Consider the following 14,629-nt stretch of genomic DNA (forward strand, 5'->3'; position numbering starts at 1 on the left):
CCAAAAAATGACACATAACATGTTTTAGGTACTTTAAAGGACACAGCACTGAATATACATTTGTGTGTTAGATATTACTAAATATTCACTTGGGGACCAATGATGTGTTAGACTGTAGGGGAGTTCAAAAATGTAGCTAAAGCACACTATTATATAATGGCAGAGAAGAAAGAAATGCAAAAATAGAGATAAGCAAAATGCCATAGGACAGAAAAGAGTGATTCATGGGAGGAATTACTGCTGAGGAGTTTCATAGAGGAAGTGTCATTGCACAAGTCCTGAAGTGTAAAAAGGCTTTCCATGGAAAGTAAATAAGAAAGACTGGATGAGCAAAGACGTGGCATGAAAACATGTAGAAAATTCAAAGAATTGCATTTCATTTGGTATTCCTAAATTGTGCTTGGAGGAAAAAGTACCGAACTTCATATTTTAAGTTTTGGAGAGGGACTGACCTTCTTTGAGAAAGGTAGTGATGGGAAACAATGGCTACTTTTAGGAAAATAATCTGGAAATGTAAGGTATGGACTGATGAAGCAACAAGATCAGCTTGTGCAGCAGTTCTCAAACTTTGTCTTCTGGATTCCCTTTACACTCTTAAAAATTATTGATCTCCCCCACCCCCAAATTGCTTTTGTTTATATAGGTTATCACTAACAATATTTCCAAAATTGGAAATTGTCTGAGAAATTTGTAAAATTTTTATATATTAATTCATCTAAAAGTAACAATAATATACCTACTAAACACTAATTTAAATGACATTTTTAGTGAAAAATAACTGTTTACCCACAAAAAATAGTGAGAAGAATGAAATTCTGTATTTTTGCAAATCCCTATGGTTTAATAGAAGACAGCTGGATTCGGATTCTCATACTCCTGCTTCATTCGGTCTGATCCGGTATGTTGCTTTCATTCAATATATGAGGAAAACCCAGCCCCACACAAGCATACAGTTCATAAAGAGAGGGAGTAATTTAATAGCCTTTCATATAATTGTGGCTATTTTTTTATTGCACACCACAACTTAATAAGTAGTAGTTTCTTAAAACTTATTTGCAATGTAGACTGGTATCCTTGAGCATTGTACCTCATTATATGGAAGTACTTGATACGTACTTCCCACTTCATCTCATAGAATTTTTTTTTAAGTATATCAGGGGTCAAGATTGAATAAAATTAATGTTTTACTGCTTCATCAGTGACATCCTTAAGTGAAACCGGCATTTACTTTTTAACTGTGTGTGGCAATGAACAATACAACTACAGGTACTAGCATAGTTTGATTCATGCTAAGGCACCATCAGTTTTACTCACCATTGCTTTCGCACCATCAGTATAAATGTCGCTAAAGTGAAAAGGCAATGGAGTCTTTGTATTATTATGAAAATAGTTTTGGCCTTACAGACCCAATCCTGGATAGTCTGAGGACCAGACTTTGAGAAGCTCTGAGCTATATTGAAGAAACCTACAACATATGGTGAGGGCCAAACCAGGGCATCTGCAGTGGTGATGGGAAGGAATATAAACCAGAGACATTGCACATATTCATCCTTAGTGACTGGTGTAATGTGAATGAATGAGGGAAAGTGCAGTGTTTCCTAAGGACTAGAAAGCTGGGATTGTCATTAGCCAGGATAGAAACAAGAGACATAGATTTGGAGGGGCAGATAATGAATTTAGGTTTGTACACATTGAATGTGAGATACCAGCAGTATATTGTGACTTAACAATGAAAGATCTTAGGACTTGCAAAACTGACAATCAAGAGAAATCCAAAGTCTGAGGTGTGGTTGATAAGCTTGTCCATTTGCTTAAACTGTTTCCTTATGAAAGCCAAGTGATGATTTCTGATGTCAGTGCTATCAAGAGTCCAAATTTGAAACTTTTTTCTTACTGTGTTTTCCAGAACCTGCACAGATTTACTCATATTCCTTCAGGAAAGTGCTTAGATCGCTCAGAGGTCCTGCATCAAGTATTCATCTCCAATTGTGACTCCAGTAAAACGACTCAAAAATGGGAAATGAATAACATCCATAGTGTTTAGAGAGAATAAAAGAAACCAATAACCTACCTACTGACAAGTAAATTTATACAGGACTGAAAACCGCCTGAAACCTGCTGCAACTATTGTTATTAACTCTGTACAGCTCCAAACCTGGAACCTCCTGATCAGTTTGAAGGACATTGATAAACTGTGATTTTACAATAACATTATCATCTGCAGTTACTGTTTACAAGACTGCTTTTACCTTAAACTTTGTAGATGTTTACATCTTTTTGTTTTGTTTTAAGATGATGTTGGTAATTTGTGCCTTTAGCTCTGTTTTATTAGACAGAGTTAAAGCATGTTGTCTTCTTTGGGATTACACTCAGGGGTCTGAAAGGCAGTTTGATTTTTACTTTTAACACACTTGAAAAAAGGTTGGAGTAGCCAGACTTTCATATATAACTTGGTGATTATCAACCTGTTGTGTCTTTATTTAATTTTACATCTTTTTGAAGCACTGCCACAGGTTATTAGCCAAGGTGGCCTTCCTTCACAGTCATGCTGCTTTTTTGAAAGGTGAATTTCAACACATTTAGTGCCTCTTTCATTTCTCAGTATATATTTCAAGAGCTTGTGATGAAATTTATAGAATGGTAATGATGGACTTGTCACCTGTATGGGGAATACTTTTACTACTCAGAAATGAATTTATGTGCTGCCATTTGCTATAAAGTTGAATGTTGTATGGCTTGAAAAAGAAATGACAATATGGAACATCCCAAGGCTATCCCATAGGGTTGGAAGTTGTGTAGTATTCACTCCCTTACCTACTGGCATTCCCAGTGCCCTCTGTCCATACCTACTTCTAGGATTGCAAAGGAGTCTTCCAACTAGAGAAAAATTGTCCACTGACATTTGGGATTTACTTTTCTCTGTCACCCTCCCTTTTCTCTAATACCTGTCACTATAGAGAACTATTATCAGTTGTTATTGTTATCCCTTGAAAGGGAGGGTGACAACAACAACAAAACACCGCTATAAACACGTCAAAGGTTCATTCTGACTGAGGTAAGACTTTCCAAGCCCTTGTTAGATTAGGCCTTATAAAACTTGTGTGCATTATAACCTAAGCTGTGCAACCTGTGAAGCCAAGAGTGAATTGATGTTTCATTTATATTTTCATCCAAATGACATTATCTGCATGTTTTTAAAATTTAAAAACAAAGGACTATTTACAAATACAGTTTATTAACAAATGTGAACTACTTTCTGTTAGATTAGGTGTTCCCTAGTGTTTCTTAATTTCTTTTTAGGAAGTGTATTTTTATTAATGTTTTTCCAGTGAACAGAAGATTTATTTGAATTTAAATATTTACTAAGACAGTCCCTTTTACGAAAACCAAATATTGCAAATGGTCAATTCGATTTTAATTTCTCAAAAGACACTCTGTTGTTACCCAAAAGATTAAAATGCCTACATTGAGTGCTTTAAAAAAAAAAACAAACAAAAAAACTGTGATGATGTGAGCAGAATGGCAAGTAAGTTAAGCATTTTTGATCCTGTAATCATAGTATCATTACAATGAAAGGAATTCACAGACTACTGCCAGAGGAAGTTTGTTTTTTAATTTAAGAGGGAAATATAACCTATGAATTTGTTTCTTCCAAGCTTAGCTCTTAAATTTGGAGAGTCAAAGTTAAACATCCTCAACAGTTTTATTTATAATTTTGAATTGTCAATTTGTATTTTGCTACTGATCTGTGATCAGCCATTTTAACTTTCATCTCTAGGGATGTTTAACATTTATAATTGCAAAATAAATCAACTATAAAAAAAACTTTAAGAGAGAATTGGTACTTTAATTACTTGTGTGTTTGCAAATAGGCTCCATTTTCCATGTTAAGTAGATTATAACCTTATTAACTATGCATAGGCCTAAGAAAGGTGGCAATGAACTGTGCATGTAAATTTTAAATGGGTACTTTGTGCAATTCGTTAAAAGAAGATACTCTATGAATACGATTCTATATATTGAAATCAGAAAACTTACCAAACAAAAACATCAGAAGCTGCTGCCATAATGACTATTTTCTACTGTAGGCTGCTTTGGAAATAATTCCCATTTCCTTGCTTTGTAAGTTGATAATATCACTATGCATTTCTACACATTTTATAAATTTGATTTATGCAGATTTTGATACACTGTATGTTTCTGTAGAAATTGTATAAATATTCAAAATTTTATTAGGGTAAATTTGAGAAACTTATGTATATCTTAATTCTGGGTTGCTTGTTTTTTAGGTGACAAAAAATAAAATATTGTATTTTAATTCATGGGTTTTTTTTGGTGCTTGTAATCATTTCAAATCTAAACACTGCACATTTGAAAGAATTACTTGATTTTACTATTTACAAGACACACTTAATACCTAAAGTATTATAGACCACAGTTATTAGTTGAGTAAGTGCTTCAGTGTTGCTTAGCATTCTGTTACACATGCTTAGAATACTCAGAGCTTATGTATCTGTCGGAAGGAAACAAAGGTTTACTTTTACCTGTTAGCCTATGTATACCAATTTTTTAAGTGTATACTTTTTTAATTACAAAAATTACCCCAGCAACATATATCCTTCTTGGCAGCATATGCTACTATAGAATTGCCTGTTAGAAGCAAAAATGCCTTTAAATCAAATTTGTTTACAACCTGACAGATCAGGTTAAGTGGAGAAAAATGAAAAGAAGGGAAGCCCATCACAATGAAATTAGAAATAGTCCACAGGACCTTGTGGTACAAAACACATTTCAAGAGAAGATACGGTTTGCTAACAGATTCAAGTAAGTGGCTGTGTTGATTTGGGAAACTTTCTCTCAACTGACCTGTCTATTGTCATATCTCTCAATTCTTAGCTGCTGTAGAGGTAGACTAAGAAATTTTAAAAAGTGACATAGCACCAGACTAGAATAAATGGGAGTTCCTTTATTTCTTAAGTTTCTCATAGGGATCTTGGAATATATTTCATTTCTGGACATAAAGTAATTGGGAAAAAAATCCCTATATAATTAAATGGAAAACATGACAAGTACTTCACCAGAGAGTCAGATATCTAACAGGTCAATAGTTTAGGTATGTGAAAATTATTCCATGTGAAAGCACTTTTTAAAACGTGTTGAGCATTATGAAACTGTGTTTTCAATCCTTGGATAGAACTAAGTGCATCTTGAAGAATATCTAAGATATTGTATCCTTTAAATTACCTTTAAATGAAATTTCTCTTGGGCTTTTGGTTTGAGCAAATAAAACAGCTGTATTAAGAATTACCCAAAACAAAACTAAAACTTTGAGTAGAAAATACGGATGAATAGACTTCCACTTCCGGCTATAATTGTAAGTAGACTTATCTTGCTACCCTAAACAACAGTTAATACTGGACAAAATATATGAAGCAACTGTTTTCAGGAATTGGATACTAGTCAAAGCAGACTGGTATCTAAAAGAAAGGAAATACACAAGGTGAACCCCAGGTTCACCACGTCTGTCTCCTTGGGAGGACATTCCCAAACATGGTGCAAGGAATGCAGCTCAGAATGGTGATACTGCTGAACTGAGGAGGCAGAGTGGAGGTTTCCGGCTGCTGAAACAGCTAGAATCTACAATCCAGGTTATTGGAGGGGAAGTACCCTTGAGTGTCAGGAGAGCTCTACAGGAATTTTCATATCAGTGCCATTTGCAATAGCAAAAACCCTGGCAGCAACCTAAATGCCCATCAACAGGAGACAGGATGAATTATGATATAATCACAATGGAGTATTACAGAGATGAATATGAATAAACTGTTATAAACAAGTTTTAGGTGTACAGGATTGAATGAAAAAGGCACTTCCCAAAACACTTTATTCATCACTGTTTACCAATATCAAAAGTGACTAAAAGTAAACATACAGTATGTTATACATTTATACATGATAGGTTAAATAACTTGTCCAAGTTCACAAATTTAGTACTGGGGTCAAGGACATAATCAAGTCCAGTACTCAATATCCCTCTAACTCTGTGGGATGAGTATTTATTTGGTGCCAGGAAAAACTCTCCTAAAGAATGTATGTTTTCCACATAACTTACTTAATTTTTCTCTCTACCTAGACTATCAAGAACCTCAGGGCTGGGAACAGCGGCTCACACCTGTAATCGCAGCACTTTGGGAGGCCAAGGGAGAGGATTGCTTGAACCCAGGAGTTTAAGACCCGCCTGGGCAACCTAGCCATGTGTGGTGGCACACATCTGTGGTCCCAGCTGCTTGAAAGACAGGCAGAAGGATCACTTGAGTTCGGAAGCTGAAGGCTGCAGTCAGCTAGAAATGAATCTAATACTCCATCATGGTATCTGTATTAACCCATGTATATTGGCATGTATACTTTTAGCTAATATTTATCGAGCATTTGCTATTTCTTGCCACCAGGATAAGTGTCTTAAATGTATTACCTCATTTAATCACCAAAAACATTCAAATTCTACAGATGAGGAAACCGAAAGGTTACATGAGTTGTCTGATGTTACAAAACCAGTAAGAAAAACAGAGCCCTATTCAAGCTCGTGATTCACTACCTTGCTTTTAATTTCTTTCATAACCTTGTTTTTTTCTCTTTGTATATTTTGTTCTTGTTTTTCTTTGTATAAGCCATTAATCTTTCTTTTGGAAAAAACGTGGAGAATCAAAGAATTACACAAATATGAATGGATTATGGTATTTTACTATCTCTTACCTGCCCGAGGACAATGTCCAAGTTAATTGTCCCGCCTTTCTAATGAAAGACTAGATGATATAAAGGCCATTTCCAGTTCCAAAATTTAGTGCTACATAAGCTGAAAAGTTATTTTTCTTTCCTTTTAATGCGACAGTCTATTGCACTCCTGAGTCACTATTCTGTAGATGTGGCAACACCCAGGATGAGGATCACTAGAAGTCTGCACTGTTAACTCTTGAAGAATAAAGGCCCAGGAGCACAATGAAGTTCCATTGAAACATTTTTATTTACCTTTGCTGCAGGATAAGTTGAGTTTCCAATCAGGGCAAGGAGGGTTTCTGACCTATAAAAACAATGGTTAGCTGTAAAGTATATATAAACTTTTATTAACCTTGGACCTGACTCAAGTAAAAATTATTAAACTTTTATTTACCTATACTATTTAATTTATAGAAGTGGCAAACTAGTGACCTTTGGGCAGAATCTGACCTATAGACATGTTTTGACCCCAAAATTGGAATTCATTGCCAATACTGTATTTAAAATTCAGAATTCAACAGAGTTCTAGTTCTACTTGAAAATTTGAGAGATCTGGGAATCCTATATTCACATTTCCATCTAGCAATGGGACTGAGCTAAATGGTGGCTATCCCCTTTAACCTGGTTATTTGTACATTTACAAACATGCATAGAACACTGTTTCTTGCATTACAGACAAAGCAGTATACAAAAGTGAAAGTTTTACTGCTCTCACAGAGCTTACTTTCGAAATGTTCTTCACTTCACCACATCCAGTCCTTTTCCCTGGCTAGTCTCTATAGGTCTTGGCATGTCCTAATGTCAATACTCTGCCTTTCTCTAAAACTGTCAGTCTCCAACAGGAATCTCATGAAGAACTAATCCAAACATGGTGAGGTATGAAATTTCATTTTTAAAGGACTAGATCTTACACAGTGGCATAGCAGCTCCTTTAGCTTTCTTGATTTTATTCCCCAAGAAATAAAATCATTACTGCTTGGTAAAGCATTTTTAGTGATATATTTAGTAATAAAAATCCAGGTTTAAGATAATGCTATTTTTCTACTATTGTAAGACAATCTTACGATTTACAGTAAGTGAAACTGGTAAAAAATTAAAAAAAAAAGCATACTTTCCTCTATTGATCAAGTTTGCAGTGAGTGCTTTGATATATAAGAGAATTTAGGAAATTCTAACCCAGTGCCCTGCTTTTATAGATTAAAAGACCAAAAGTAGTGGTTGACATTGGGAAGGAAACGTGAGCCCCTACTTCAGTCCTTGCACCAAAATTAATTCCAGAAGGATCAAAGGTTTAATCAAAAATTTAAAAAAAGAAAACAAAGGATAATTGTTTTTATAGTCTTGTAGATTTATGATCTTTGAGTGGGAAGGACCTCACTGGAAAAGTTTTCAGTGAAAGAATTGCTAAATTTGCCTACATAAAGAAATCTCTGCATGAAAAAAGCATCATAAACTCAAAAAGGTCATTTTCCTTAATATATGGTATTACCAAAAGCTATTAATAAAAAGACCAATGAGAAAAGACCACAGGAAATAATACAAATGGTTTTTTCTTCTTTCTTTTTTTTTGAAACAGAGTCTTGCTCTTGTCACCCAGGCTGGAGTGTAGTGGCGTGATCTCTACTCACTGCAACCTCCACCTCCCGGGTTCAAGCGATTTTCCTGCCTCAGCCTCCCAAGTGGCTGGGATTACAGGTGCCTGCCACTACACCCGGATAATGTTTTTGTATTTTAGTAGAGACAGGGTTTCACCATTTTGGCCAGGCTGGTTTCGAACTCCTGACCTCAAGTGATCCGCCTGCCTCAGCCTCCTAAAGTGCTGGGATTATAGGCATGAGCCACCGCGCTAGGCTCCACAAATGGCGCTTAAACATAAAAAAAGAGAAACAACTAAACTCATAATAGAAAACATTTTATCTATATCAGAATAACAAAGACTAAGATGTTTGAGAACTATTATGTTGCTGAGATGAGGAAACAGGCACTCTAAAACATTTCATTGCTTAGCATAGTACAACTTCTATTGACAAGCAGTTTTGTTTAGCAGGCTCCGTTAACAAAGCACCAGAGCAGTTTCTGGCATATATTAAGTACAGGTTTTAGCTAGTATAATTAGCACATTTTTAAATGTGCATGTCTTTTGGCCCAGCTACTTCACTTGTAGGTCTTTTTTCACATGTGACATCACATGGTTTTGTTTTCAGACCAAGTTTTGGTTTGTTGCCCAGGCTGGAGTGCAGTGGCACAATCACAGCTTATAGCCTGGACATCCCAGGCTCAAGTGACCCACCTCAGCCTCCCAAATAGCTGGGACCACAGGCATGCACCACCATGCCCAACTAATTTTTGTATTTTTGGTAGAGACAAGGTCTATGTTGCCTAGACTAGTCTCAAACTCCAGGGCTCAAGTGATCTTCCCACCTCAGACTCCCAAAGTGCTGGGATTATAGGCGTGAGCCACCATACCCAGCAACGGTGTTCTTAAAAAATATTTATATAAAACAAAAACAAAACAAAAACCATAATTATCCTATTATCCTTAAGGAACTGGTTAAATTATGATCTATTCAATGGGATACTATACAGATAGCTATTTAAAGGAAAATGGCAGCTCTGTTACTGTCATACTGAAAACAATCTCCAAAATGGTGAGATGAAGAATATACTTGTATATAGGAAGCTTCTATGTAACACTGTAACATATACACACATATATTTTTTACACCTATGTCTTCCTTAAAGGATTATTGCATTGTTGGCGTTGCTTCCTGGGACAGGGTAGCAGAATCAAGAAAGGGTATAAACTATTACATATCCTTTTACATTCTGAATTATTAAGATATGTTTTTAAAAAGAAAAAAGATTTCAGAAACACACCTCCAAGTTGTGGCTGGTGTGAGATCTAATTCTTGCCCTCGTTTCAGCGCTTTCCAATGTGTTCACTCCTTGAAGTCACCTGGTCTTGATTATTGAGAATTTTGAGATTGAATTTTGATCCACACTTACAAGAATATCAAACATGAGCCAGGAAGGACCCATCTCAAATCCTGAATTCATTCTGGAGGTACTCTTGATTAAAACAATAGTTGTTCTTAGCTTAGAAACTTAAATATATTTTATGGAAAAGAGAATGAAAGAAGTCACAGGCTCCAAGAAAGGTGACAAGGAACCCAACAAGTGTGCCTCTTGGATCTAATTAATATATTTAGAAATTCTTAAGGAAACAAACTATTACTCTATTTCAGTTTTAGAAACTCTTATCTGATATCCTTTATGCAATAGTTACTAATTTAAAATAACACTTCGACCATAAAAAACTGTTTAAGTACATAAAGTTCATACTGCTAGCATTTGGTAGAGCTAGGGAACTAGGTCCCAGACACAGGTATGTATCTAAAATAGATTACCCCAAATGTTTTAGCATATTAAGTCACCTAACACGGGGAAACACTGAAAATTAGTTTTCATCTTATGGTAAGTGAAAGCCCCAAGTCTGAATGTAAGATTTCTTATTTTTAGGTAGGCCAATTTATCAATTCTTTCATGGCTTTGGGAGGCCTCTCCCACTCAGAATATAATAGAGGGCAATCACAAAGATGACTGAAGATTTTACTTAAGTCCATTTGTTCTAATATCTCACTATTTTAACAGAGGACTATCCTTATCAAATATGACATAAGACAACCAAAGCTCTCATGGTTGGGTAACAGAAATCTTGACTTCTATCTTAAAGTTTGGTAGGTAACCAAGACTGTCAAATTTAACTCTAAAATTGTCAACAACTAGCTTACTTCTATAAGCACGTAGCGAACCTGGTCAACCTTCGCTAATAATCTCTACTGAAAGTTATCTTAATTCAAATACAGCAACGGCTTCCTTAAACAAGCATTTTTAAAATAACTGCCTTCCCCATAAATAATACAATTCCTAGGTAAGTTTAAATTAGTCATGGAATATAACATCTCAAACGGTTTTAGTTACCCATAATTCTAAAGCTTAAGACCAAAATGAAGATACACAGTAGTCCTCCCTTACCATTGTTTCACTTTCCCACACTACAGTATTTTCAGAGACCACATTCACATAACTTATTAGTTATAAATGTTCTCATTATTGCTGTTAATCTCTTACTGTGCCTAATTTATAAATTAATCAGTTATGTATAGGAAAAAACAAGGCTTCAGTACTCTTGGCACCTTCAGGCATCCACTGTGGGTCTTACACCCCACAGATAAGGAGGGACTACTGTAATTCGAAACCTAATCTGGTATTCTATCTTGAAATAGCTCAACTTAATAGCAGAAAACTTAATCTTGTTACTGAATTTTTTTTCAGTTTGTCCTTTTAGATATGAATTCACATTCTAGCTTTCTTCTTCACATTAAAGAGAATTTCTCACCCAAAATAAACTGTTGTTAAACAATATACTGGGCCAGGCGCAGTGGCTCACACCTGTTAATCCCAGCACTTTGGGAGGCTGAGGTGGGCGGATCATTTGAAGTCAGTTCAAGACCAGCCTCACCAACATGAGGCCACTAAAAATACAAAAAAGTTAGCTGGGCTTGGTGGCACATGCCTGTACCCCCAGCTACTAGGGAGGTTGAGACAGAAAAATCACTTGAACCTGGGACGCAGAGGTTGCAGTGAGCTGGGATTGTGCCACTGCATTCCAGCCTGGGTGACAGAGTGAGATTCCATCTCAAAAAAAAAAAAAAAAAAAAAAAAAAAAAAAAAATTCCTGAGGAACAAGTTAGCTAATGAACAAACAGAAATGTCAAGTATAAAACTTAATCGTTCTGTAAAACTGCATAAATTCTTACAAAGTTCACTGAATTCCACATATACCTTTTAAAGAACATTTTGCAAATATGAGCATGTTTGGTTTTCTTTTAATCCTCAAACATTTTACTAGGTCAACTGTGTCTAAGAACTATTAGGCAGAAATACTGAAAAAAAATCAACACACCTCTGGTCTTCAAATGGCTTTTTTAAAGTGAAAATTAACTTAGCATATTAAGACAAAGACAATAGAAATAATATACATAATTTTATTACAAAATTTTTTTTAAAAAAACAAAATGCAACATCCTAAAAAACCCAAAATTTGCTATTGATACTAATTCCTACAAGTTTGCTGTGCTACCATACACAAAAAATTAAAAAAACCATTAAATATTTAGGAACATTCAACATCAGAAGCTGTAAAATCTAACTATGTAGTAGCCCGTCAAAAAGCTACAACCTGCAATTTTTTAAAAGTATTTTCTCTACAGAGAATCTTATCAGCTATACAAAAATCTGTACAGTTTTTATACTGAAGCTAATATTGAGCTGCACTTGAATTCACATTCTTAGCAAAACAATTGCCTGAGCACACACACACATTCCACACGCATCATTAAAGGATAGCCATTTATTCTTCATCTTCATCCTCTTCCTCCTCATCTTCATCTTCTTCCTCCTCCTCCTCCTCCTCCTCATCTTCTGGTTCATTCTTCTTCTTTGAGCCTGTTGGCCTGCCAGGGCCCTTCTTTCCTGCTTCACTTTTGCCCTTGGCACGATATGCAGCAATATCCTGAAATATTGTTAAAAAAAAAAAATAAAGTAAGCATCCGGTGTCATTACTCAACTGTGAAAACCACTTACTTGTAAACAATCGAAGATGATTGACCAATAACCCTGATAACTGTCCAAAAGGTAGCCAGTCTAAGTGTTAAGAGCACTTATCCCTCTAGGCTTTAACAAGTTAATGGTGTAAAATGACAAGGGTTGCAATACAGCAGTATCAGTACTTTCACTAACAATACTCTTTTACCTCACACACAGTGCCATAGTCCCTGCTGTACCTTCATATTTTATATATATATACATAAAACAATTTATTTGACCATCTGCTTTAAAAAAAAAAAAAAAGACTACACAGTAACTACAAGTCTGTCTGCAGGAATATACTAGTGCTACAAACACTGGTTTCATTCAAAAGGAAGGTTTGATTACTTTGTGTTTAAGTGTACAATTTTCATTAGGCCTTTTCAAAACATAGCTGACAACCGTTAATTAATACAAGATTAACTAAATTTCCCAAGTTTTCTAGTTATTCCCTATACCTAGTCTTAATCACAGCTTTAAAAAAGTAAGATGACAATGTACCTTTTCATATTTCTCCTTTAGCTTAGCTGCTTTCTGTTCATATGGTTGTTTATCTTTGGCTGACTGCTCGGACCACATTTCACCCAATTTCTTTGCAGTATCCCCAATGGATAGGCCCGGGTGTTCACTTTTGATCTTTGGGCGATGTTCAGAGCAAAACAGGAAAAAGGCAGATCTGAAAGGAAGCAACAGAGCTTAATAAACTGAAGGAAAAATCCAAGGGGCAATTTGGTTTATTTTAAACTTACGGCGGCCTTTTAGGAGCATTGGGATCCTTTTTCTTCCCTTTCTTATCACCTTTGGGAGGAACGTAATTTTTCATCTCCCTATCATAGCGAGCTTTGTCACTTTTTGCCATATCTTCAAACTTCGACTTCTCCTTTGCAGACATGGTCTGTGGACATAAAAATAAGCGCCAAGAATACGGCAAAATTGTTACCTATAAACACCCAAAGACGAGAAGATCATCTTTAAGGAGCACATTTTCCTTAACTGCATTTTGCTTTCGAAGTCTTATGTAAGTAAAAACCTAAAATCGTCTGCCTCAAACTCTTAAGATATTCAGGGGAGTCATCGGGGGTGGCAAAGTTGAAGCTCTCGAGTTGCCTACTACCTACCTGCCTAAGGCCCTCCTGGCCGAAAACCACACCTGCACCCCCTCTCCCGCCTCACCTTCCATCTCTCCGAACACTTCTTGGAGAATTCCGCGAAATTGACGGAAGAGTCCGGGTGTTTCTTCTTGTGCTCTTCCCGGCAGGTCTGCACGAAGAAGGCGTACGAGGACATTTTGCCCCGCGGCTTGTTGGGGTCTCCTTTACCCATGGTGACAGATCGGCGTCCACCTGACGGGGCGGAGGGGGGAGAGGGGAAGCCGGCGGGTCGGTGCGGAGCCCGCAGCTGCCAGGGCGGGCGCTGGCGGGGCTCCGCTTCCCGCCCAAATCCGCTCCCGCCCTGCCCGCGCCCCCCTCCTCCCGAGGGCGTCCTCCCGAGGGCGGCCGCCCGCGCCCCCGCCCCGGCGCACACCCTCCTCCTCCTCCTCCTCCCAGCCCGAGCGGCCGCGGCTGACGACTCCTCACGCTCGCCCAGCAAGTGGCTCCCGGGGCCCGAGACGCCGCCTCCCGCCCTTCAACTAGTCCGGCGACTCCGCAAGCGCCCTCAAGACGCCTTTCCTGACAGAAATGTCCCCCGGCTTTCACGTCGCGAGCCTCACTCAATCGCTAATCACCTCGTGACCGACATTGAAAACTCCCAGAACCGGGCCCGGGCGGGGGCAGTTTCCGCCTCTTCCGACTGCCCGCCGGCCCTCTACAGCCCCGGCCCTCGCCGGCCCGCACCCCAAATGCCGCTCGCCGGGTCAGACACCGAGAGCCACAGCGCCGAGACCGAGTAGAGGCTCTGAGGGAATGGGGAAAGGCAGGTCCACGAACCCGAGGGTATTGGAGGGTATTCTTGCCTGGTGCGAGCTTTTCCTCAGAGTCCTGCAGAGCGGCCGACCCCAACAGAGACGCTTCCCTCACCAGGCTCCGGCGTGAACTGGTTTATCTCTAACGCAATCCTCAGCCTCTTGTTTTGCAGAGTTCTCCGCGCCACGGCAACTTGACGAGCTAGGCCACAGGCCACATCCCCACTTCTCTGATTGGTTCTGACGATTATTCAAACCCAGATAGTCCCCGCCCCCTTGCCACGGCGGCTAACGATTGGTCAGGGT

The 14,629-nt window shown here is 37.8% G+C and overlaps 2 protein-coding genes and 1 long non-coding RNA gene across 7 annotated transcripts in view; 1 reads left to right on the top strand and 2 right to left on the bottom strand.

Moving 5' to 3' along the window:
* The window catches only part of GALNT7 (polypeptide N-acetylgalactosaminyltransferase 7), a 153,255-nt gene extending 148,933 nt beyond the window's left edge, over nucleotides 1–4,322 (top strand). For all 4 annotated transcript variants that reach the window (XM_074040765.1, XM_074040764.1, XM_005556311.5 and 1 more), the window contains one exon: nucleotides 1,907–4,322. In XM_074040765.1, the coding sequence (XP_073896866.1) occupies nucleotides 1,907–2,044 (138 nt within the window). In that variant the 3' untranslated portion in view covers nucleotides 2,045–4,322. The remainder of the gene's footprint in view (nucleotides 1–1,906) is intronic.
* Nucleotides 4,323–6,999: 2,677 nt separating this feature from the next.
* On the bottom strand, nucleotides 7,000–9,785 carry LOC141410359 (uncharacterized). The gene is made up of 2 exons (XR_012435220.1): nucleotides 9,649–9,785; nucleotides 7,000–7,075 (listed from the first exon to the last, which is right to left on the bottom strand). It is a non-coding gene; the product is annotated as an uncharacterized lncRNA (long non-coding RNA).
* A 2,020-nt stretch (nucleotides 9,786–11,805) lies between these two features.
* HMGB2 (high mobility group box 2) lies at nucleotides 11,806–14,461 on the bottom strand. 2 transcript variants are annotated; one of them, XM_045393057.2, is made up of 5 exons: nucleotides 14,375–14,461; nucleotides 13,594–13,763; nucleotides 13,170–13,315; nucleotides 12,922–13,096; nucleotides 11,806–12,346 (listed from the first exon to the last, which is right to left on the bottom strand). In XM_045393057.2, the coding sequence occupies exons 2-5, from the start codon at nucleotides 13,741–13,743 to the stop codon at nucleotides 12,185–12,187; spliced, it is 633 nt and encodes a 210-aa protein (XP_045248992.2). In that variant the 5' UTR covers nucleotides 13,744–13,763; nucleotides 14,375–14,461; the 3' UTR covers nucleotides 11,806–12,184. The 2 variants fall into 2 exon arrangements, with proteins under 2 accessions (XP_045248992.2, XP_005556369.3); XM_005556312.4 differs by having other exon boundaries at nucleotides 14,349–14,461.
* Nucleotides 14,462–14,629: the final 168 nt, after the last annotated feature.

The sequence above is a fragment of the Macaca fascicularis genome, chromosome 5 (genome assembly GCF_037993035.2).
Source record: "Macaca fascicularis isolate 582-1 chromosome 5, T2T-MFA8v1.1".
In the NCBI taxonomy this organism is placed as follows: Eukaryota; Metazoa; Chordata; class Mammalia; order Primates; family Cercopithecidae; genus Macaca; species Macaca fascicularis.

Excerpts from the sequence above, each read along its gene's own strand:
- HMGB2 (XM_045393057.2), bottom strand. The coding sequence starts at position 13,743 with ATGGGTAAAGGAGACCCCAACAAGCCGCGGGGCAAAATGTCCTCGTAC. Across the intron at positions 13,316-13,593 it reads AGTGTTCGGAGAGATGGAAG|ACCATGTCTGCAAAGGAGAA; the intron begins GTGAGGCGGGAG and ends TTATGTCCACAG. Across the intron at positions 13,097-13,169 it reads AATGCTCCTAAAAGGCCGCC|ATCTGCCTTTTTCCTGTTTT; the intron begins GTAAGTTTAAAA and ends GCTTCCTTTCAG.